This window comes from Acartia tonsa, chromosome 2 (assembly GCF_053477335.1).
Source record: "Acartia tonsa isolate MP-2025a chromosome 2, ASM5347733v1, whole genome shotgun sequence".
Lineage (NCBI taxonomy): Eukaryota > Metazoa > Arthropoda > Copepoda > Calanoida > Acartiidae > Acartia > Acartia tonsa.
Genome location: NC_137261.1, coordinates 38,796,356 through 38,818,958, shown reverse-complemented (window position 1 = coordinate 38,818,958; position 22,603 = coordinate 38,796,356). Strand labels below are relative to the sequence as shown.

Sequence of the window (22,603 nt, the reverse complement as noted above, 5' to 3'; positions counted from 1 at the left end):
GTTAGGGGTGTCCCTCCCCCCAAGAAAATAGTTATAAACCTTCCCGGGACCTATGAGAAGCGACCCTGTTAAGGAGAACCCGATCAGTTCAGCGGTTAGCGAGATCCTTCACTTTAGTATAAGGACTATTTATATCTTATCCTTGAATAAGTAAGGTAAAGTAAGTGAATGTATATGCTACTACTAATCCGAAAAGGACAAAATGGCAGAATGTTTATTCAAAACAACATAAAACAAGAATATTATAAACGTTAAGAATGCATTTTTTAGAGATTGTTTACATAATCATAAAAGTATTGATTTTTTAGTTTTGACCTGAGAATAAAGGTACTAAGAAAGAGAGGGAATGTCTGATTGAGCCAATAGGAGAATCGCATCGGTACATACATTTAATTTCATTGGTTGAAATATTGTACACATCTTGTTACGAATGCATGATTTTTTTAATTTCATACATAGTTAAAAGTCAGCTGTAAACAGTATATTTTCTTAGTAGAAATCTTTGCGGAATCAGAATTAATTGCCCAAAAATTTCGTTTAAATTTGAAAGCTTAGTAACGAGGTGGATTCTTTAAAAAAGTTAGGCTGGCTACTCGCTGGCGAGGCAAAATTATTTTTTGTGAAAAATCCTCCAAAATCGAATTAAAATATTTACAAAAATTAAATAAAATCTTAAAAGGGTTATTAACATATGATTTTGTTTATTTTTTGTAGATTTTTAATGTGCTTTTGGATGATTTTTCACAAAAATATTTTGCCTCACTATCGAGTAGCGAGTCTATAATTTCTTAAGAATCCACATCAGCTTGAGTCGAAAGTAAACAATACTTTTGTCTGCTAGAAATGTTCCTTCTTAGATTTGACGAAAAAAGGGTTCAGAATATGCTTCTATTCTTCTATTTCTATTGACCTGAGATCATATTTACATAGACGTCTAAGCTTTTTTTTTTTGGGGGGGGGGGTAAAATGGCGCGCAAAGCGCGCTGAAATTTTTTTTGTTGGGGTGGGGGGGTAAATTTTGTTTACCCCCCCAAAATTTACCCCCGGGGTAAAATTTTTTGGGGGGGTAATATAAATTTTATTAAATATTTAGTATTAAAAATGCGCGCGAAGGGCGCAAAATTTTTTTTTTATACAGATTTTTTATTTTGGGGGGGGGGTTATTTACCCCCCCAAAATTGTTTGGGGGGGGGGGGGAATAAATACCCTTGGACGTCTATGCATACATACCTAATTTTTTTTTTAATCCAGCCGATCACGAGATAAGGACAGATGGATCGATAGACAGTGGATAGACAAACATCTTATTGCTTTAGTACACAGAATATTTTGGTCTACCCTCCCACAAAGTACAGTAATAACTATTTTAATATTCTCTAGAATTAACTGATTTGTATAAACACTAAAATATTATGTTTTGCGGATTTACTCTTTTAGTTTATGTACATTTTCATATACAAGTGTCAAGAAAATACATTTATAAATATATGATTTTATATTTTTGTAAACACTCATAAAAAAATAATTTTTACATTGACATGTGACTATTTTTATATTTTCTCTTGGAATTTAAATCACTATGACTGACTTACATATCATCGACATGCCGTTATATCAATGATCCTATTATGGCTGACATACTATTGACAAGCTGTTATTTTTATGGCATTTTTATCTACTTTATATCTTTCAAAAACAATTTTGTCATTTTTTGATAACCTGTCTTTATGTTCCTACTTATTTAAAAAAATTAAATCTATTAACCCTTAACGGTCGGGCCCCTTGCCGCACCTTAATCGGTTGGGGGTTGGTTGTTTAACGCCCAACTCCCCCCCCCCCTTTTATTATCTCAGCTTCTTAGAGCTAGAGGGCCAAACATTTTTATGCATCTTTCCTGTTTGATAAAGATTTTCCGACCTTAGGTGATTCAAAGTCAAATTTGGCTTCACTCACCCTTTTGAAGCTAGAATAACAAGTTTTGCAGAAATTGTTTACCTTTGTGTAAATTTTATATCAAAATCAAAATCAAAATATTTATTTCAGTCAACATATTAAAACACAATTATATGATACGAATATTTACATAGGTATATTGTTTATATAGTTTTATTTTATTTATTTTAATTCACAAGAAATATCAAATATGTTGCCTAGTGGCAGGACCTAACGCAAAACACAATGTGTAAATTTTTTAGCATAACACTGTGATCATGCGGTAAAAAGAGATCAAGCCCTATTAAGAATATAATACAATAAAATAAAAACGAGATAAAAATTAAATATATTAGAAATCTCAAAACATGAATTACAACGGCGGCAGCTGTATTTGGCAGCTGCTAGCCACTGCAGCTGGCTGACGTCGAGAAAACGGCGGCGGATTTTCAGATTTTTAGAAAAGCTTTAGTTTAAGTCAAATTACGGTCACAGGAGCCTTTTAAAGTTTTCTGAAGACCTTGAGGATCATGAACTGCAGGATCATAATTCACTTGAACACCTGTATTCCATATGAGTATGAACTACTAGAGAATATTTTAGTATATTGGTAACATGAATTGCTTAGTTTAAGTCAAAAAAATATTTTTGCTCTTTACCTGGATGACACTGCCAGGCTTGCTGGCATACTGTCTCCGACAGGATTGAGATATTCAAAAACTCTCGGTTATGCGTCATACCCATATTTAAAAAGTCACCCAGTTATGGCCCTCTATTTTCACACACAAAATCAAAATGAGATAGAAAAACTGGAGGGGGTGGGGATTTAAGGACAACTCCCCCCCCCCCCCCCCCCACCCGACTGTTAAGTGTTTATATCAACTTTGGCTCCATTTCCAAAATGTTGTGTCAACGGGTTAACAAAGAAGAATCATAAAAAATGTTTGAATTTAAAAAAATGATATCCAAGCAATTCAAAGTGTTTATAGTGTGATTTTGAATAAACTTATATTTTTTACCTAGACGGGACAATTAAAGTAACACACAGACAAACAGACTGTAACAAAAACTTCAATAATTGGCTGCTAAAATATCTGTATTTCATGTACTTTATTTCATTATAATTTTATATAAACTTTTTTCTCGTATTCATTCGAATCCGGTGGATAGGAACCGGTTCTCATCCATACGAAAAAACTATGTCTAGCATCGTATTATATCCGGTTTTCTACAAATATAGAAATGTACAATCATAAGATTGAAACCAGTTTTTTTAGCCGGTGCCTCCGGCACCTCGGGGCTAAAAAAACTAGTTTAAATCTTATAATTGTACATTCTATATCCGCGGAAAGCCGTTTATAATACGATACGAGAAATAACTATTATTTATATTGGAAAATCTACAGAAGGTTGATTGAATAATAGGTGATTAAGATAAATTGTCAGCAGTTTTTAGGTTGTTTAGTCTAAAAAAGGGATTTACATAACATATTTTTTTTCATATTTACTATCAAAATTAAAAGATACAAAGCAATTCGGATTTGTACAGCCTGCTGAACCCGGCTGCTGCTGCCGGGCCCTAATATTTTGCCAAATATGAGAAATGCAGTCTTTTTTATTATTATTGTATTCATTCACAGATGTCTTTTACTATCCACTTTCCATTAGATAAACTTCATTCAAACTAAATCATGTAAAAAGTTCATAAAATAAAAAAACGACCAAGATAAAACAAGGAATTGTGAGTTCAAAGAAAGCGGCACTCATCGTGAATGGTTTTTCTTATTTAACCTATCCTAAGAAAGACTTTTAAAAATATTGAATTGGAATGAGGTTAAACAATTGAAAAACAGTAAGAAATTATAAAAATAGAAGGATGGAAATTCATATTTATAGAGAAGCTTCGCCACTGAAGAATATGACCTAAGAATTCCCTCTACAATCTTATTCTGCAAATTTCAGGGATCAAAAGATACGCAATGACAAATCATATTTTAAAATAAAATATGTAATTTCTTACTAAAAAAATATTTTTTTTTGTTTGTATATGGCTTTTAATAAAAGTTCTCATTTCTGAATTATCATCGACATAATTGTTGGCCTTATATTTACGACCACTAAATCTCTAAAGATAGTATCTTTTCGGCTTAAGATTTGACTCTAGGCTCTATATCCTAGTATAAAACAAAACTAATTTCTATGCAATTTACAGCTTTCTTTTGCTCTGAAAAATGTAAAAACTAAAGAAAAATATTTTTGGTATTTTGATATTATTCTGTGATCTTTCATCCGTAAAGATTTGGTAAGGTATGATAATTCTTCAAAACTGATGGGATATGCTTAAATTTAGCAACCTTTTTCTTATGAAAAGAAGGAGGGAGGGGGAAGTCAAAGCCAATCCCAATTTGATTTAGAAATTTTCATCAAAAACGGTCACTTTTTAAATTTTTATTTTTTTGATACAAAAAATTTAAGTGATAAAAGTATTCAAACTTTTAAAAGTGAAATTCATGAATTGTTTAAATAAGTAAGTAAAATGCCAGTTTCTGACAGTTAAAGATAAAAAGTTTTTATTAAAGTGAATTGAAATAAATTTCATTTTGGTAATATATTTATTAATGTAGACCTACATTAGAATAATAATATTGAAAGAATAGATTCCTAAAGCTTATAAGCCAACAAATGAAATATCTTTTTTAAACCATGGGTCTTAAGTTACTTACCTCCCTTATTTTTATTCTTACAAAAGGCTACGCCCCTATCATCTAGAGACTCTGACGGACAGTGAGGGGCTAGAAAAAAAGGGGAATAGTCCCTTTCGTGGGAACGCAACTTAAAGGGCGATTCGTCGTATTTTTAAAATAGCTTTTTATAGGTTATTTTAGGTTATGTTAGGTTATATTGGGTTAGGTGATTGCCTCACAGGATTAGGCAATTGGCCCCGCAGGGTTAGAGCCCCCCGCAGGAGCTAGAAATAGGAGAAAAGCTACAGTGAAAAATACAAAGGATCGCCACTTAAGGTGCGTTACCACGAAAGGGACTATACCCGAAAAAAGCTTAAAACCATCCCAAGACCTAAATATGAAAATAAAATAGCCTACATCATTCAAACCTAAACCATTTGGTTAAGTTATTGAGATCCTAAGCTTCAGACAAAAAAAACTATTATTACTTTATAAAAAAGGACAAAATATTAGTTCTTACCTAACATACTAACATAATCACATAAGGTAAAAAATAAATATAAATTGAATGATACCTATCCAGCATGTGAATTGGTTGTGGCTCATTTTTATTTACAAATTTCAATCCTTTGATCTGTCAATCTTCACTTGGAATTTCAGGTTATATAAGACAGAGAAAAAAATATGTAGATTGTTACTCCATAGGAATGTTTAGCTGTCTGTTCGTTTTCTATTATTTGGTTATTAAAAACACGTGAAAAAAACGCACACATTCTTTAACATATCTTTTTATTCCAAATCTTTTGAGTTTACAGATTTGTTTTGAGTTGTTCTAAAGTAATAAAAAATACTGATGTCATTGGAAAGGAACTTCCTTGTTTCTTTTTTCAAATCCAAGTCAAACCTAATTTTGGTGTTAGGTAAGAGAAAAAGTGAAGAACAAATTGTACGGTTTTCTTTTCTTTAACTTCTTTTTTAGTTTGAGTTTGGCTGAATAATTTCGATTCTAGAGCAATACTATACCAGAGCGTTTAATATTTTAGCTCTAAAAATAACAGAAATTCCATTCTGAATGTTTGCCTGCTTGTCTGTTTGTCTGTCTGCACCAAAGCACCTTGCTGACCTCGTAACCAATGTGGTTCTTCTTTATTATATAGATTCTCATAGGTTCTTTGAAGGTTTATAACTATTTTATACCACGAGCCTCCATGAGTGAAACCCCCTGGAAAAAAAATGACCCCGGCAAATTTTTTTTACCTTTTTATCAAATACACCTAAAAATAGAGGATCGACTTACTCCCCCTATCTCCCCACCTCAAGTGCCTCTTGAGGCTCCTAGGAGCGTACCCTCTAGTAACATAAGATTGCCCCTGCATTGTCCCTTTCAAGTTACAACTGTAAGTGCCATGTTATCCATATATTAGACGTAGGTTATAGGTGACACAACTAAATTCTAATGGCATAATAACTATAAACCTATGTTCTTATTATATAAAGACAAAAGACTGACACTCTCTTTATGAAACCTATAATTTTGTACTTTTTACACCTTGCACTATAATTGCCATTGGATAAGTTGTTAGAAAAAAGTAATTTTAAACTTTTCTATATTTTCTAAATTGTAAGGTGACATAATGTACTTTTTCAATTCTTTACATAATATGCTTATTTATTAGTTTATTTTTAGATTTGGTACAAATATTGCATTGCCTCCATTTTTTCCCCAATCAATTAATCTAAATTTAAGAATAGTTATTTATTGCATATGTTTTGTCAGTTTTCCACTAGTAGTCAAATAAAAAAATACAGAATTAGTTTTGACTTTTCGTAAAAAATTGTCTATATTACGATGTGATACATGATCTTTAAGTAAGGCTTAGAGCCGGTTCTAATCCAGAAGAAATTTATCGGATTCGGAGCCACGCTTGACAAATTTTTTTGGGTACTTTAAATTCGTTAAATAGTTTATTAAATGTTAAGAAATCTATTTTCTCAAGAAAAGAAGGAGATTTTCAATAAAGACAGAGCCTAGTTGTAGAAAAGCTATGCTTCAGATTCTAAGTGTCCAATCTTTGTATTGCAAATGATAACCTAAATAAAAGTTATGATAATAATAATATTAAACCATTATGATATTACATTGTGGTACGAATATGAATAAAACCGTACTGTATGGATAATAGACTTTAATTAGAGTGTGTAATACTGTTACTACCCAATCATTATATACATAAATATGTCCGTTTTTCTATCAATAAGAATAGGTTTAGAGTAAACGAGTAAATTCAAACAAAATTTGAGATTATTCTTTTGTATTATACATATAAATTTCTTTATTTCTTAAATAGGTTATTTACATATATTTGATTTACTCTTAACCTTAAATAACAATCTTATCATGTTTTTCTTTTCAGCCTTGTGTCATTTTTATTTGTTTTATATACTAACGGCTGCATCCCTTGCATCTTGGGGCTTTGTATTTGAGGGGAGGGGAAGAGATATAGGTATAAATCTATCCAAAGACTATTAAAAGTAAAATAGTCTAAAACTATTCATCTTACTTTTGATACAAATTATGATTGGTCTATGCTATATTAATCTTAAGATGAAAATAAGTATGAATAAGTGTTACCTATATGTACATATATTGTATATATGTACATTGTACAATGACACAAAAGGAGTTTCCCTCAATGTGCCTGTAGACCACTGAATCCGTCCCAACCTTATTGTAAATAAACTAAAAATATAGGTGGGTACATTTTTGTTCTATGACTAATTCCAGAGGAAGGCCCTAACCATGCGAGGCCTATGCCTGCTGTGTCCTAACCCTAACCTAACATAATATAAATTAATGTAAAAATTTGCTGAATTGGGGGGGGGGGGGGCGCATAACAAGGCACTTTTAGGGAAAACACCACATATAATGATAAGAATTGTGTTCATGTTTGTACAAGTAGGAAGAAATCATTCATCTTGTCTATTTCAATTATTCTTAGCAAAATAAGAAAAACTTTGGAGGAAAATAGATATTATTTATGAATATGTAGATGATATTTTGATTGTTTCTGACTAGCTTTTTTTTAATACTAGCTCCTGCTTTTAGCTCTAGAAGTGATGGGTAGAAAAATAGCCTAAAACCAATTAAAGACTTGAATCTGATATACAAATTATCCTTAACCATCCCAGGATCTATGCGAAAATGGAAAACCCAATCGGTTCATTAGTTAGAAAAATCTTAAACTACCAAAAAACCTTACTACTTTATACTATAAGATTGTTAATATTATTTTTTTAAAACTATACTAACATTACGAATTTGAAAACATATATTAATGTCTTATCAAATGCTAAATTTAAGTTAAACTGACACAAATTAAAAAGTGTCACCTGCATAAGAAATGCGCATAATTTTAAACAAAAAAACAGAGATAAAGATAACTACTGGCTGATTTTTAAAAAAATATTACAACCTCAACAAGTAAAATTTCCAGTGAACACATTTGATTTTCTTATCATACACAACATAAGCAAGAATGAGAATTCTAAAAATAATACATTTATTTATTTATTCTCGTTCGTGTGTTTTACATCCGATGAGCAACATTGAAAATCATTGAATATCAATTTGTGATAATTATTTAATATATTCATCTCCACAATTAATATTAATTGTAATAATGCTGTAATATCATTATTGTGTTTATATGATTCAACAATATATAAAAATTGCAGCAAAATATCAGGAAAAAAACTGTCAAAATTGAATGCAAATACATAAATTTACTAATTACTTAAACAGGCTAACTAGATATTTAAATAAGTAAACAACTGGTATTCTATTTATTAAAAGTTGTATTAGTTTTGGCAGATTTAAAATAAACATGTTAAAATGAAAAGAATACTCATTTGATGTTCAGGAAATTTATGCCTTTTTACTTTTAAATTTGGTTGAAACTTCACGGACCAACATTGTTTAAAAAGTTATACTTACTAAAAATTGTTGGACAGTTAATTTTTTTTGGGGTATCATTAGGAATGATTGTGAAGGTTTTGTTCTTATATCATCATATTTGGCTTGTCTTTATTGATGCGCCTCTAGGATCTTCGAGCTCAAGGGTAGGAAAAAAATAGCCTAAATCAATCAAAAGACTTAAATAAAAACATAATTAACATTTGATAAATGTAAAGCCTCAATAAAATTGTTACTAAATCGGATAAGTAAATATCAAAATCTTAAGCTGCATACAAAACCTTTACTACTTTATATAATAGGATTGTGTGAATACCAATGTTAATCTGTTTTATATGACAACAATAGTACTTACTATAGTAACACATTATAAGGAAGAAGGGACATAAAAGATACAATCTTTTTAGTAATAAAGCTAATCTGTAACTTACAATGTAAGTCTAAATTGTTTTGATGGAAATGTGATTATTTTAGCTATTCTAGGAGATAGGCGGTTGATTTTTTTTGCAACAATTCTTTTTATTCATGAGCAAATTAATTTAAGTATGTATCTGTTAGTAATGCAGTGCTATAGAATTTCCATAGGGAAATGTATTTTTTATATGCTTCGCTACTTATGTATGTAGTCATTCTTGTTTTTCATATTGAAAAGAGACATTTCTCTTCTTTGTTTCGCAACAGTAACTAATAATGGTATTAATCTGTAGTTGTATTCTTTTCCTTATAAATTGTTATGTGGTTAATTAGCGGTTACACTCCGACAGCACTTTAGTGATATTTAAAAAGGGGAGGGATAGTAATTGACACCACTAGTGGCTTGCAGTAGGTGGGTGTCAACACCTCCTTAAAACTGGAATTGGGGTGACCTGTCGATTTGTTAATGATGGAGTTACCTTACCATAAAGTTAGCCAATCTAAGTCGAGATCTTTTAGTTCACTACACACCCTACCTAATTGTTTGCTACTGATATTTCCTCTAAAAAAAAAAAAAATTTTTAGATGTCAAAAAAAAAATTTGTAACAAAAGCAAAAAATATATATGAAAATTGACGATACATTGATCTTCTCTCCAATTATCAAGTGTAAAGTATTGAAATTTGTAGCTGGAAGAAAGGGTGGGGTAGGTGTAATATATAATTATCATTGTCCTTTCTCTCATTACAACAAGAGATTTTCCAATAATACAATATTAATAAACAAATTAACGCACACTGATGCACATCTACACATTCACACACAATTTTACACACCAACACACACACAACAATAAGATTCCCACAGGGGAATCTTTATGTAAGGTAAAGAAATTGAATAATTAGTATTAGACCAATCATAAGTGCGAATAGTCAAATGAATGGGTTTATGTTGGAATTATCTAAAATAGAAAAATATTTTTTAGTTTATTTATATGGCTATTTGATTATCAGTACTTATAGCGCAACTATTTGATTATCAGTAATAGTAGCGCAGCAATAATATGTTAGAGAAAAATTAACAAAAACCAAATCTAAATTGCAGAATATTCTATTTTACTCTATTGTCTTTGTAAAAAGACTATACCTCACTAATCAGAGTTAATTATGTTTTAATCAGAGTATTATATTGTGTGCTCTTTACAATGCTACATCCTATTTGCATTATAATCATTATTACTTAGCGCATTTTATGTATTAATTATAGTATAAACAAAAGTCTATTCTACGTCATTATAATAATAAAATCTTTTGGAAATTATGATTAAAATATTATTTAAACAAAAGAAGTAAAAAAATTGTTTACTCTCTAGAAGCCCAACATGTTTTATTTAATTACTAGTCATAACTTTGTTATCTTAACAGTGGGGCAAAAACAAGAAAAATGGTATTTAATAATTTACAAGTTTATTTTATAATTCAATATATAAAATTTAGGTTTTGGGTTCAATGAACTAACTTTTTAACATTTAAGAAACCTAGCATGATTTCCACGACTCGTCTTTTTGTAAGCTAAAAAAAGTGTATTTGGCTTTTATACATAGATATGAAATAATTGCCAACCTATTCTTATTAAAAATATTTTGCCCATTGTATATTTAAAAAAAAATATTTAATGCTGCTGTTTAGAAAGAAAGGCAGAATATTTTTATATTTAGAAATTTTAAATCAGGAGAGAATTTGAATGTTCTAAACAATCATGCACAATGAAAAATTAGGCAGTTTATACTCAAGTTTACTCAATACTATTTTTCTTTATTTAGGCACAATGAAACATTAGAGACTAAGCAATCAATAACTTGGTTTACCCACCAGCAGTGCCATGATATGCATGTTCTCTCCAAGTGGAATGGAACTAAAACTTACAGGTATAATTTGTATAGTTTGTCTCCGAAAAAAAAGGTTAAAAATGACTATTTTTATATTTATATCATCTACAAAACAATAATGTAATATGTTTTCTCCATTCCTGGGATTTTTGCAGCAGGTTTATGTACTATTTTGTTTACAACTTTAGTTTTGACACTCTATGCTTGAATTCAGAGCTTCGTTTTCATAGATGTTGTCATTATTGTCTTTTTATAATTAGCGGCTCCGTACAGTACACATAAGAAGCTGTTCTGTATAATGTTCTGTATAAATGTGCAGTTGTCAGCGAGATCATCTGGTACATACAGACAGACATACAAACAGATATCCTGTTACTTTTATAAAAGGATAACTAGGCCTTCTTGTAAAAAAGGCATATATATTTTACCAATTTAATTCTTTATAGTCTGAAGTAGTATGTATGAGTTTATTTTGTTCATTTTTCACACAACTTTCAAACATTTATTGCTTAAAAAAAGACTTTAAATGGGGTTTGTAAGTCTACACAAAATATTCCTTAAAATATGCACAGTTTTTCAAGGAAATTAATCTTGTTTTTTTTTAGCTTTGAAATAGAACGAGAATTTGGAACTGATTATGGAATCTGCTGCTGGTATACGCCTCAACTCAATTTTACGGAAATTAAAGTCAAGTAAGATATTTTTAGTTTCGAAGCTACTCTATAATTAACTTTATCTGTCCGCTCGTTAGTCTGTCCGTAACACTACAGGGGAAATGTGAAAAAACAACTGTTTGTTTTATGCTTCAAAAGACATACATCCTTAGATTACATAAGTTTTAATGATTAAAAAAATCGAACATTATCTCCTTTTTCATAGCTCACTAGCTTTGATTGTAGGTTCATCTGTGTTTTTGTGCTTTGCTACTTAAGGATGTTGCAATCCTTATCGGTCAAAAGGGATTTGTCAATCCAAAATAAACTGAGGTTAATTCTTTAAAAAAAATTGGCCCACTAATCGCTTAGTGGGGCAAAATTGTTTTTGTGAAAAATCCACCAAAATCACATTAAAAATCTACAAAAATTAAACAAAAACATAGAAGGGTTATTAACATATGATTTTGTAGATTTTTAATGTGATTTTGGTGGATTTTTCACGAAAACAATTTTGCCCCACTAAGCGATTTCTTTAAAGAATCCACCTCTGATCTTCATAAAAATAAAAATAAACGGAGTCTATTTTTCTCTGTATCCCTAGCTTTTTATTATTGGTAAATATGTTAAGTAATTGGGGCAAACTTAACTAGATTTAATTTTTATTGTTAATTTTGTTTGTATATCGTTAAGCTAGATTTATTTCACTGGCAAAGCTACGCTGTGTTTAAATTTGTCTGTCCTGTCGTCTATCAATTCGTCCGTCCGCCAGTCCTTAACACTGTGGAGGAAATGTGATTTTCTTGGATGCTATTTAAGGAAGAAAGCTGAATTTTTTTAATAAAGATATCATAAACCAATAAACATCCAGTTTTTAAATATTAAACTTATTAAAAATACACATTAATGGATTTCGTGATTTCTACTAATAAATCTAATCTTGATTTTTGTCTAGTTAAAATCTGCTCTTTGTATGGCTTTGTCCGTATTTTATGTGATACGCTATTTATGGATTTAGTCATCCTTGTTTTACTTTATTTACAATTAATTGAGAACCAATACAAACAATGGAAATAGTTTGTACTGCAATGTCATTTATAAAGGCCTTCCTAGGATTAGGATAAAGCTTATGTAGTAAATTTTATCATGATGGAATCGTCCTATTGGTTTCAAATGAACGATAACTATTCCTGTGAAAATAAGGCATAATTAATAATTTTTTATACGAATTTTAGTGCTTTCTTTATGTGCATTCTTAATATATCGAGTAAACTTCTAAAACAAATTAATTAATAATTATTTTTTTTTACATTTGTTTAATGTTTATTTGTAATGTACTTTTCCAATTTGTCATATTACATAATACCCATGGAAAAGGTTGGGACAATAATAGCATTTTAAATGGGTCAATTTTATTTCATTACATATTTGAAAAATTTTCAGCAACTTCCAAAAGTATAGTTCTAGCATCTAGGGGCTCTGAATTCAAAGGGGATAAGAAGGGGGAAGAAAAATTGCGTAAAACCTTCCAAAGACCTAAATCTAAAAATAATATAAAAGAAACGCGGGACCTATGAAAAGCTTCCCTTTAAAGGAGAATTCAATCAGTTAAGTAGATATTGAAATCTTCAGCTTCATACCAAAAAAAAATATTATTATTCATGAAAGAAGATTAAATTACATAAATGTATTCAACCTCCCAACCATAAAATATATACAGAGATTCATTTCATTAATTATTAACTGTTTTTCAGTGGGGATTATTGGTAATATCCTTACAATTGCCAGTGTTGCACTAACACAACGATTTTAACAATATGCCCATAAGTAGAGCAGCTTGTATAAGCTTATAACATGTTTAATTGATAAGAAAAAAACAGTCAAGCATAGATATAACTTTCAGAATAAAACAATTTTCTTTTGAGATAGGATAAATATATTTTTTTTAAAAATATGTAACAGGATCAGTGTCTGTCTGGTACCACCGAAAAATTTCGCCGAGCAATTATAGTTATAGAAAAAATTACACCCCCCAAAAAAATATTTTTCTTTTTTCTTTTCGAAACTAAAGTTGAAAGGGCGTGGGTTCTATCTCAAGTGCGTAACAACTGGTATGATATAATAAAATTGTAAGATATAATAAGGGGGGGGGGGGGGATAGGTATTAAATCACAGTGACCTATAAAAGGAGTCTGTCGGGTTGTTTATTAAGAGTTTTGAGAGTAGAACTTGTACACAAATTTACATGTATAACTTTTATACTCTAGATTAATTAGAATAAACAATATCTTAATCAAAATAAAATAAATCTTAATTAAAGCGCGCAAATTAATGTTTTTCTTGTCAAAATTAACTTTATTATGCTTCCCTTTTTGATATGAATAGTATAAATACAATATTTTCATTTTTGTAATCTTGAAGTGATAAAAAGTTATCTTATTTTAAATCATATTACTTGTGTATCTTACATTATAATTTTTACATACCTAATTTGTAATGTTTCCTATTTTGATAACTTGTGAGTATTTTTCCTTTGGTTTTATCATCGAATTATCTATACTTTATTTATTATGGGTTGCTGATCAAAATATTGTTTAGGTCAGAGGAGGACGGACTGGAGGAGCCCCACTGGGGAGAATGGTTCATGAATGTTACTAAGGTAAGCAAGGATGAGCCTCACTGGGGAGAATGGTTCATGAATGTTACAAAGGTAAGCTAGGATGATCCCCACTGGGGAGAGTGGTTCATGAATGTTACAAAGGTAAGCAAGGAGGAGCCCCACTGGGGAGAATGGTTCATGAATGTTACTAAGGTAAGCTAGGAGGAGCCCCACTGTGGAGAGTGGTTCATGAATGTTACAAAGGTAAGCAAGGAGGAGCCCTACTGGGGAGAGTGGTTCATGAATGTTACAAAGGTAAGCAAGGAGGAGCCCCACTGGGGAGAATGGTTCATGAATGTTACTAAGGTAAGCTAGGAGGAGCCCCACTGGGGAGAATGGTTCATGAATGTTACAAAGGTAAGCAAAGAGGAGCCCCACTGTGGAAAGTAGTTCATGAATGTTACAAAGGTAAGCTAGGATGATCCCCACTGGGGAGAGTGGTTCATGAATTTTACAAAGGTAAGCTAGGAGGAGCCCCACTGTGGAAAGTAGTTCATGAATGTTACAAAGGTAAGCTAGGATGATCCCCACTGGGGAGAGTGGTTCATGAATTTTACAAAGGTAAGCTAGGAGGAGCCCCACTGTGGAAAGTAGTTCATGAATGTTACAAAGGTAAGCTAGGATGATCCCCACTGGGGAGAGTGGTTCATGAATTTTACAAAGATAAGCTAGGAGGAGCCCCACTGTGGAAAGAAGTTCATGAATGTTACAAAGGTAAGCTAGGATGATCCCCACTGGGGAGAGTGGTTCATGAATTTTACAAAGGTAAGCAAGGAGGAACCCCACTGGGGAGAGTGGTTCATGAATGTTACAAAGGTAAGGTAGGATGATCCCCACTGGGGAGAGTGGTTCATGAATTTTACAAAGGTAAGCAAGGAGGAACCCCACTGGGGAGAGTGGTTCATGAATTTTACAAAGGTAAGCTAGGGGGAGCCCCACTGTGGAAAGTAGTTCATGAATGTTACAAAGGTAAGCTAGGATGATCCCCACTGGGGAGAGTGGTTCATGAATTTTACAAAGGTAAGCAAGGAGGAACCCCACTGGGGAGAGTGGTTCATGAATGTTACAAAGGTAGCTAGGAGGAGCCCCACTGGGGAGAATAGTTCATTAATGTTACAAAGGTAAGCAAGGAGGAGCCCCACTGGGGAGAATGGTTCATGAATTTTACAAAGGTAAGCAAGGAGGAGCCCCACTGGGGAGAGTGGTTCATGAATTTTACAAAGGTAAGCTAGGAGGAGCCCCACTGGGGAGAGTGGTTCATGAATTTTACAAAGGTAAGCAAGGAGGAGCCCCACTGGGGAGAGTGGTTCATGAATGTTACAAAGGTAAGCTAGGAGGAGCCCCACTGTGGAAAGTAGTTCATGAATGTTACAAAGGTAAGCTAGGAGGAGCCCCACTGGGGAGAATAGTTCATTAATGTTACAAAGGTAAGCTAGGAGGAGCCCCACTGTGGAAATGGTTCATTAATGTTACAAAGGTAAGTAAGCAGGAGCCCCACTGGGGAGAATAGTGCATGAATGTTACAAAGGTAAACAGGCATCCTGATTATTCTTTGTTTATTTTCGTCAGATAAATAATTTTGTCTTTAAAAAATTATAAAAATCATTGCTGATAGATTTATTTTATTATATAAATTATATAATTATAAACCCAATTCATATTTTTTAACATTTTATTACTGGAATTCAATTGTTTCACTACTAAATAGATCATCAGTTCCAATTAAGATGCATAAAATAAGTTGAAATATATATGTCTTTATTATTTATTATTTAGACTTAGCAGTCATTGATAATTACTAGAGAGTAGTTATATGTGTACTATGAATGTGTTTTATAAGATCTTGTAAATCCCATAGTATGATAATTTTCTTTTATATTTGAATAAATGCTAAAAATTTTGATCCTTTCCTAAAAACAAAAAAAAATTAAGACTGCTAGCGGCCAAATGCTAAATATTATTCAGGTTTATTTGGTCTTCGCTATTCCAGATTTATAGTATTTTTTTTCGTAGGCAAGTTATAACAAGGTGCGAACAAAACATTTCAGGAACTATTTAGGGATAGCTAGAGTAGATACTATTTACGCTTAATATACTTTACTTTTTACAACATTTTTAATTGTATAGCAATTATGGTATATTATGTTAATATAATATATTTCCATGTTGTGATATTGATATGATATAATTGAATATTGGTAAATAAGTTTTTATCAACAGATAACAACTATAGGTTCTTCAACTTACATGTTTGTAAAATCACAGCACTCTGTACAGTTCTATATCAACAAACAAACTTGTTGAAATACTTTTTATTTGTACCAAGTTGTGGAAGGTCTCATCTCCGATTCTTAATGCAGTTTAAAAATTAAATTCCTTTAAATAAATTAAAATCAAAATTTTTCAGGGTGCCAAAACGGGTAAAGACAACGGTTACACAATGCTGTTCGACATAGAATCTTTCGACTATTCGTACTACGACGAGGGGAGTGAAGGATTGAAGCTGGCCTTGGTCCACCATCTTGACATGCCCATCATGAGACAGAAAGGTTTTCACATAGCTCCAGGTAATATTATCATGAGCGATACAACATTACAATTCATATTTTCGATGGTAGATAATTTCTAGGACGAAGAAGAAACTAGTTATAAAGACCAATATTCATCAGTAACGTTTTATTGGATTATATGTTTCTTTTAAGACAATGCAATGCTGAATCGAACCTTTATCAAATCTCTGTTCATCTAAACTGTAAAGTATAGATGATAAAGTTTCATATATCATATTTTTTAAAGCGTTCCATCCACTATACCTAAGATTTGAGTGGCTACTCTATAACTTTTCCACAATAGTGTGAAATTATTATTTGTTGTATCTTTTTTGTTTGTTGGCGAATTTTAAAGTATAATGGTTTAATAAAGCTTGTAGACGCTAGAGTGTTAGACATTTAATATCTGCAAAATGATCTTTTTTAGAAATTTTTTTATTATAATTTTACAGTGAAACAGAATCTCTTTTCCCTATGCACAGAGATGTTGTTAATATATTGAAAGGAAATATATGTACATTTATTTACACAGTCTTATTACAACCATACCATTCCTATATTCTATAACCTTTTAAGGCAAAGTATTCCAATAGCAAATTGCATTTAAAGAATACGCAAATTTTGTGTAAGGAAAATATTAAGAAATAATACTTGGAATTGTTCAGTACTTGTCAATACAATAGGAAAATTTAAATACTTTGCAGTGCGTAGGATAGTTGGTTTAGTTTCTTTTATAATGACTAGCTCATTAAGCAAAATACATATTATAAAAATCACGGATTAAAGAATTTTGATTATAAAATCAAATATCTAGACTCTGGTATAATGTCTAATAATCTAGAAAAAAATTAACTAAATCAGGACAATTTTGTTTATTAGAAACGTAACAATGTAACATGCATTGGTTTACAGGTACATATTTGAAGAGAATCAGTAAATACTTACCCCATTTGTAGAGTTACTGTTCTACAAATATCAAATGGTTAAAAGTTAGTATAATTTCATTTCATAATGAATACCAAAAAATAACAATACACAACAAAATAGATAAAGGTTGATTACAGCTATAAGAAGAGTAAATATTATTTTTAAAACCTGCAATTTTTTGGAATGTTTTTTGTTATGCAAATGTGATGTTTTCAGATGGCTAGGCCAGGTCGTTGCATTTATTTGTGTGCAATAAAAAATCAAAAAAATAAAACACCTTAACCACAGTATTTTATTTATACATTCCTGATAAAAATGTAACAGGAAATGTATCCGGCCGAAAGTTATCCGGCCCAACCCTACTATAAACACTATCAAATGCGTTGACGAGGTCTAATTAATAATTTCAGCATCCCCTGTTTGTTCAGTTTGTTTCGTCCTATAATTACAATGTTTGATACCAATAAAAATTGGCCTAAATATAATCAAAGTATGTTTGTAATCAGATAAAAACATTATACTGTTGTCAGATCTTAATATTATAACAAGAAACGTAAATTGAAAGGAGGATTATGCTATTATTCATTTATTAATACTGTGTATAAAAAGTACTTTCAAATTCCCAAGAAAGCATTAATGAGCAACTAATTAATGAAATATTTGTAAACATTTTTTTCCAGGTACAGAAAATCAGATAGCGGTGACACCAACACTCATGTATACGTCAGACGAAGCTTTAAGAAGGTAAATTATTTACAAGGATGTCATAAAGATAGAATTAATATTCCCCTAGAATTATTTCTACAGTATGACTACGAAACCGATTGATATCCGCTGGAATAGAACCTGTTATCAGCCATACTGAAAAAAACATGTCTGTCATGGTAATACAATATACAATATACAACGAAAAACATTTAAAATAAAAATCCGAAAATTTTTAAATTTTTATTAGCCCAGTCCTTCGGCCCCTCGTGGCTAACAAACTGGTTTAATCTTATTTCTTTATTTCAATATTCGTGGAAAACTGTCTATAATAGGATACGATGTATAACTTTACTATATTTTCTATTAATCATTAATTATAATAAATGTGACATTGAATATTTTGTTGCAACAACTAGAAAATACAAGTATGACTAGGATGATTAAAAATTCTGAATTATTGTGCCCCTGTCTCTCATTATTACAAGGGAAAGATTCATGACATGTATTCAGCTTTGTACAAATATTATAACTTTTACATCAACATAATTTCCTCAAAACTATGAATGGATTTGAAAATATTTTGTAAATATTTTTTTTTCTTTTTCCTAGCTTCATAATTTTGACATGAATGTAAGGTTTTTTGATTTATAATTTTGACTTACTTCATACAATCATTTCTATTGTGTGAGATGACAAACATGTACATTTGTATGATATATCATATTTTTTAGTTTTATATTAGAAGAATTTTCTTGCATTTCTAGTAATTTTCATTGTATACTTTATGTAATACTAATTTTAAAAGGAAAAAAGAAAAAAAACTTCCCTGTAACTATATGAAGCTTCACTGTATTATATGAGAACTATATTAGTCCTTGAACACACACATATTTACGCAACGACTGATAGACACCCTGTTACTTTTATATGATGACAAACTATATTAAATAAATACATATCCATACTAACCTTTTCTCATTATCTTATTAAATAATTTCCTTTTTTAAAGCTACTTCAACAATTATTACTTTGAAAAGTGACGTCATTTCTAAAACACTTAAGATTATTATTGCGTTGAAGTAAAGTTTTGTGTTCCATAAATAGGCAGTGACAGCTAGTTAGCCATTTATCAGGGGACATTTTGCAATATCCGTAAAATCCCTTTTAGTCGTTTCTGGACCACTTAACCCCCCTCCCCCCCCATCAACTCGAGTGTTCAATGCAAAGTTAGGTCAAAAGGTCGTTGAGTCAAATAAAAGAGTAAAAGGTTCTTTTCAACCTACACCAAAGTCTTGAAAAAACAATGTTTGTCTTCTGTAAAAAATGGAACAATAAACACAGAAAAAAGGGAAAAACAAAGTTTAGGTTTAGCCACTTGATCGATGATACCATGTAAATTTACATACCTAGTCATAGCCTTGCGAGGCTACCATGACACAAACATAACCTAGCCTAACCTAAGCTAAGCTCCAGCCCATAGTTAATCTTTTCTAAATGTGGGTTTTTATGCGGTCCAATTGGTCCCTTGCAGGGATATTGCCGCAAACCTATTGCAAAAGTATCAACTTAAACAGTTTATCATTGTTTTGCACTTTTCAAAGTACTTGGACGCATTTATCTAAATATCTATTAAAGTCAAGAATTAATGTTTTTTCCTTGTTTTTTTTTTGTTGTTGTAAGGAATTGAAGTGGCATTAAAGACCGTAATGATAAAGAATAATCCAGGAATAAAAAAATTAATGGATGTTTTTTATATTGTTTTTATTTTATATCATGCAGTAAGACAAACATATTTCGTCTTATAATATAAGTTCCAGATAAAGAAACAAAGACAGACACTGATTAGTTGTTTAGTAACTTATTTGTTTGCTAATTAATATATTATTTACGTTGGCTTAATGTTTTAGTGTTAACAATATTAGTTAATTGTCGTTTAATTAATAAAATAATAACTAATTAAAAGATAATTAGAAGACTAATCTAACTTTTTAACTCATAATTGTTATTATAATTAAGTTAACAAATTTTCTATAAATATAGAAATATTTATTTAAAAAAAATATGTTACTTAATAAACACAGTTTTGGAGAGAAGCTACCTTAATCAAGATATGTACGTACATTAAAGTTATCTTGCTAAATAACTCTCCTCTAAAGAACTTTTGCTTTTATTTTTCTTAATGGGCATTCTATATGTTTACTGTATATATAGGACTTTTAATCATTTAAATATTATGAGCTATCAAAGAAAAATCATCGAAAGAATTATGATATAATCTATTATAATATAATCTATTAGTTGTCCTAATCGGTCATCACTTAAGTGATTTCTCTTGGGAGGGTGGTCGTACCCTCCTCCAAAATAGTTATAAACCTTCCCAGGACCTATGAGAAGCTTCCCTATAAAGTAAAACCCTGTAGGTTCAGCGGTTAACGAGATCCTTACAGACAGACAAACAGCAATCAGACATCATGTTGCTCTATTTGATTTGACTGTTAAAGCTGCGCTATTTATTACTATATTTGACCTTGTTAAATAAACATGAATGACGTAAAACAACAGTAACATAAGAAAGTAATTAGTTGTAAATACTGCACTATAAAACACCTTGCATGAGTCGATAAAATGTCTGTAGTTAATTCAGGAAATTAGGAGGGACTTCATATTATATTGGGTCGATTTTTGGATATTTTCATTTGAGACCAGAGCGGGGAATTGCTGTTAATTTTTATTACAAATTTAATACACTGCTGTATACATTGTAAAGGTTTTATTATTGGCAGCAAATTTTACCCTTTAATTCTTCATTCAAAATAGCTATACAATTTTTATGTGTGGTAGTTTTCGGTTTTTAGATTTTAAAATTTTTGAAATCATCCAAAATAGTATTATTTTTATAAAAATCAGGTGCAGTTTCAAGTTTTGGTCTTTGGATGAAAATGTCCAAAATCGACCCGCCCTACTTCATATACACACAAAACCAGGAATAAAAGAATAAAGTTAAAGTTTTATTTTGTTATTAGTTGAAAATTGTCTGCAATACGGTTTTAACCCAGCGGATATTAATCGGTTTCGAAGTTATATTGGATAAAATAATTTATCATTGGATAAAGACTTACAGTCTAGACTCATATTCAACATGTTGAAATTTATACGTATTTAAATATAGACATTATAAAGTACAACAAATCAACTACACAAAATAATTATTTTTATTAAGGGAAATGAGCATGTTTAGTTTTTTTGTTTGAATAAATTATAACAGAAAAAAAAGAAAAAATAATACTATGTCAATATTATTTCAATGTCGCATGACACATAGGTTTTTTGTCAGGCAATCTTTAAATAAAATAATAGTTATTTCTCGCATCGTATTATAAACAGCTTTCCGCGGATATAGAATGTACAATTATAAGATTAAAACCAGTTTTTTTAGCCCCGAGGTGCTGAAGATACGGGCTAAAAAACTGGTTTTAATCTTATGATTGTACATTTTTATATTCGTAGAAAGCTGGATATGATACGATGCTAGACATAGTTTTTTCGTATGGATGAGAACCGGTTCCTATCCACCGGATTCAAATGAATACGAGAAAAAAGTATTCATAATTTAGGTTTTATTTTTATTATATATCTGTAACACGACTGACATCATAAAAACAATAACCATAAAGATAGAAAAATACCCTGTATCCAATATAATATATACAAAAAAATACAAAATACATATAAGCTACCCCCTTTTATTTCAATTTATTTCAAAATAAAAAAAATCGACTTGGCACTTTTAGTGAAACCGCCATATGATGACTTTATATAAGATAAGTTTAATAAAAATAACAATCTTTTGATAAATACATACAGAACACATGTCCTATTAATAAAAAAGATTAACTTATGAAAAAGTTTTCTTTACTATAATTTTCACTCACGCAACTTCCTAATAATTGTAAATTCTTCAATGCATTTCTAATGAAATAACGCTATAGGTGACAAGAAATATGAAAGCTTACTGATCAACAAAAAATATTCTTTTAAAACTTGAAAAAAATGTCCATAAAATAACATATTTTACGTTTTTAATTTTTATGGTCTTGAATTAAAAGAATTTTAAGTATTTCAAAAGGCCAATAGTATGTTATACTCAATTTGGATAAATAAATTTTCAAAAATATAAAATAATATAACAAATTAGTTACTTTATATGAAAGAAAGA

The 22,603-nt window shown here is 30.5% G+C and overlaps 1 protein-coding gene across 2 annotated transcripts in view; it reads left to right on the top strand.

Annotated features, from left to right (window-relative positions):
• Positions 1–22,603, top strand: part of LOC145311772 (sodium channel protein Nach-like) — a 69,304-nt gene that overhangs the window by 20,279 nt on the left and 26,422 nt on the right. For both annotated transcript variants that reach the window (XM_080150759.1, XM_080150758.1), the window contains exons 10-14: positions 10,826–10,930; positions 11,497–11,583; positions 14,143–14,203; positions 16,611–16,770; positions 18,360–18,423. In XM_080150759.1, the coding sequence (XP_080006885.1) occupies positions 10,826–10,930; positions 11,497–11,583; positions 14,143–14,203; positions 16,611–16,770; positions 18,360–18,423 (477 nt within the window). The remainder of the gene's footprint in view (positions 1–10,825; positions 10,931–11,496; positions 11,584–14,142; positions 14,204–16,610; positions 16,771–18,359; positions 18,424–22,603) is intronic.